The sequence below is a fragment of the Magallana gigas genome, chromosome 9 (assembly GCF_963853765.1).
Source record: "Magallana gigas chromosome 9, xbMagGiga1.1, whole genome shotgun sequence".
NCBI lineage: Eukaryota > Metazoa > Mollusca > Bivalvia > Ostreida > Ostreidae > Magallana > Magallana gigas.
In genome coordinates, this window is record NC_088861.1 from 27266631 (window position 1) to 27269247 (window position 2617).

General features: G+C 36.3%; 1 protein-coding gene across 1 annotated transcript; it reads right to left on the reverse strand.

Moving 5' to 3' along the window:
• Positions 1 to 208: 208 nt before the first annotated feature.
• Positions 209 to 2289, reverse strand: LOC136271276 (uncharacterized). Its single transcript, XM_066070949.1, has 3 exons — positions 1907 to 2289; positions 1461 to 1569; positions 209 to 1165 (listed from the first exon to the last, which is right to left on the reverse strand). Exons 1-3 carry the CDS (start codon positions 2195 to 2197, stop codon positions 357 to 359), a joined length of 1209 nt encoding a protein of 402 aa, XP_065927021.1. The 5' UTR covers positions 2198 to 2289; the 3' UTR covers positions 209 to 356.
• Positions 2290 to 2617: the final 328 nt, after the last annotated feature.

Sequence of the window (2617 nt, forward strand, 5' to 3'; positions counted from 1 at the left end):
CAATGTCATATTCTGGAACAGTACACAAAGGGGGAAGGAGATTTGTCAAAGCAACACAAATTTTCCAAATTTTAGAACACTGAGATGCCATACTTAACTGCATCACACCTTCAAAAATATGAAAGTTCTTAATTCTTTCCATTTGTCTTTCAACATGTATTCTAAGATGTGCTATTTCACGAGTCAGTAAGACATCACTTCTGGACATTTGTGTATTTTTTTTCTTGAAAGGGGGAATAATAAGATGAATACCCTTTGGCGTAGTTAGATCTGAAATGATGAAACCCTTATCTGCCATGATAGCATCGCCAACTTCACACAAATCTAAAATTCCGCAATTCTTTGTTAATTGTTTGTCACTTATACTTCCCCCCCCAAAGGTCTGAAACAAATGTTGTAACACCTGCTGGGCTGATGCCTATGAGTCCTTTAAATGTCATATGGGATTTATAATCACTGTAGAGTAATGACTTGTTAGCAAGAGAACTAGGTGTTTGCACAAAAACTTCAGTACAGTCTAATATGACTCTGCAGTTACTAAATTTTCCCTTAAATGAACATGGCATGGTGGCATATATTGTTTCTTTGGATGGCCACATTATCAAAGGCTGCAACTGAACAAACAAAAAATCAATCCATAAATTAAAAATATTGCTGCAAGTTGAAACACTAACATTAAACCTGTCTGATAAATCCTCTAGGAGTAATCCCAGCCGTAGTCTCATGAGAACAAGAAAAAACTCGTCAATAATCCTTAGTCTTCTTGGTCGTCCTTGATTTGAAGATGAAATCCCTACACGTGTTGTACTTTCGAGTGCATTATCCTTTATCTCATCAAACACAGCATTAAATGTCTCTTTGTTAGGAATACCTGTGTAGAATAAAATTTTGGAGTCATCCTGTTCTACATCTTCAAAGGTGAACACAGGTCTAGAAACTTGAATCCCTTTATCAATGAAAAGCTTTCCATCAGTCTGTGTTTCTGCAGAGGAGGAAACACACTTTTTCATGGCCATGCTGTTAAAAAAGGATTCATCAGTTTGTGTTGATGAATCTACAGTTAACAAAATAGTCTGAGTTTCCTTATTTTTTGGAACTTCACCAGCACATGTTGTCCAGTCTTTATGGTAATCGTGCATATTTAGGGAATCCTTTAACGGGTCATCTGAAATTCAAATTATATATACTGCACATCAGCAAGGGATTCGAACTCATGACTTATAGATTTATAATTATAATGTAACGCATTGCGCTACACTGTTGGGTAAAATTTTCAGAAAAGAAAAAATTTTAAAATCATGCATGCAATTATGTTTTTTTTTCTGATAAGAATTGCATCACAATATGGAGCTGTCCCATACCACCTTGAAATACATTATAAAAAATATGTAGCAAAATTTAAAGTTTCTCATTAAATTTATATCAGTTATATTAAGTAATAGTCACAAATTATGTAGAACCTGTTTGTTCAAGGCTATCCTGGTTATCCTCACTCTCAGGAAGCTGATTGTCCTGCACACCTGGCTCATGAGAAAAGGGAGCAGCTGGGGCATTTGTGGTTGAGGGTGCCTGGATTGCAAAGTAATGTTGTTCTTGACTAATTCAAATGTTTGCTCTATCTCTGAACCCACCCCCCTTTAACACATTAATTTACATACACAAAAACACTCAATGATAGTTAATAAATAAGATACATTCAAAAAATAAATAAACAATGACAAAAACTTTTAAACATAATTGAGGAATATTACTAAATGATTGAAGCATAACAACTTCCAACATTATCATTCAAACACTAAACTCAAAATCATTCATTACATACGTTATCTTACAAGATATGCTGGATTTACCCCCCCCCCCCCCCCCCACGAATGTGAATCAAACATGTTTTATCGTTTATACTAACCGATGTTTTGAACACCTTGTTCGGAAATATCGACGGCAAAGGATGGGCTGCAGAGGGGCCGCTACCATTCACGAAATGTGAAGAACACACGTACGAATTCTTGGTGTAGGTGAAGTCCTTGCGCACTAACCTTGCTCGCTGCAGCCATATTCTACGTTTATCTGCATCGCTTGGAAATCTGTGGAGACTGACGACTTGTCCCTCTACGGTTTTCCCCCTATAATTACTACATATACAACAATACTTTCTTGAGCGGTATCCCGAAGCAGAGCTTTTCGTTCGTACGTCCATTTTGACAGTTGTCAAGAACGCCCGCGGAAGTAGACGTATATTTTAACGCATGCGCAGTTTTACAATAGGAGAGTTCCAATTAGGGGAAATAACTCACGTTCTTAAATTGGGGAATAAGGAGTCAAAAAGTGCCCCCTCGGACCATATTTTTTAAATTGTACTCTTTATTCTGAACTATAAACCGAAAGATTTTGAAAATCGGAGAAACAATAAAAAAGTTACAGCTAAAGGGCTGTTTTTAATACTGGCCCCTTCAGGTCCCTTATTTTTCGGAATTTTTTTCCCAAGACCTTTTCCAGTCTGCGCATTAGATCCCTTATTGCAAATACAAAATATAAAAATATTTGCTTGAAAACTGTTTAAGAAAACGTTACATGCGTGAATTCAATTTAACATAGAAACTCCCATAGACAATTTTCA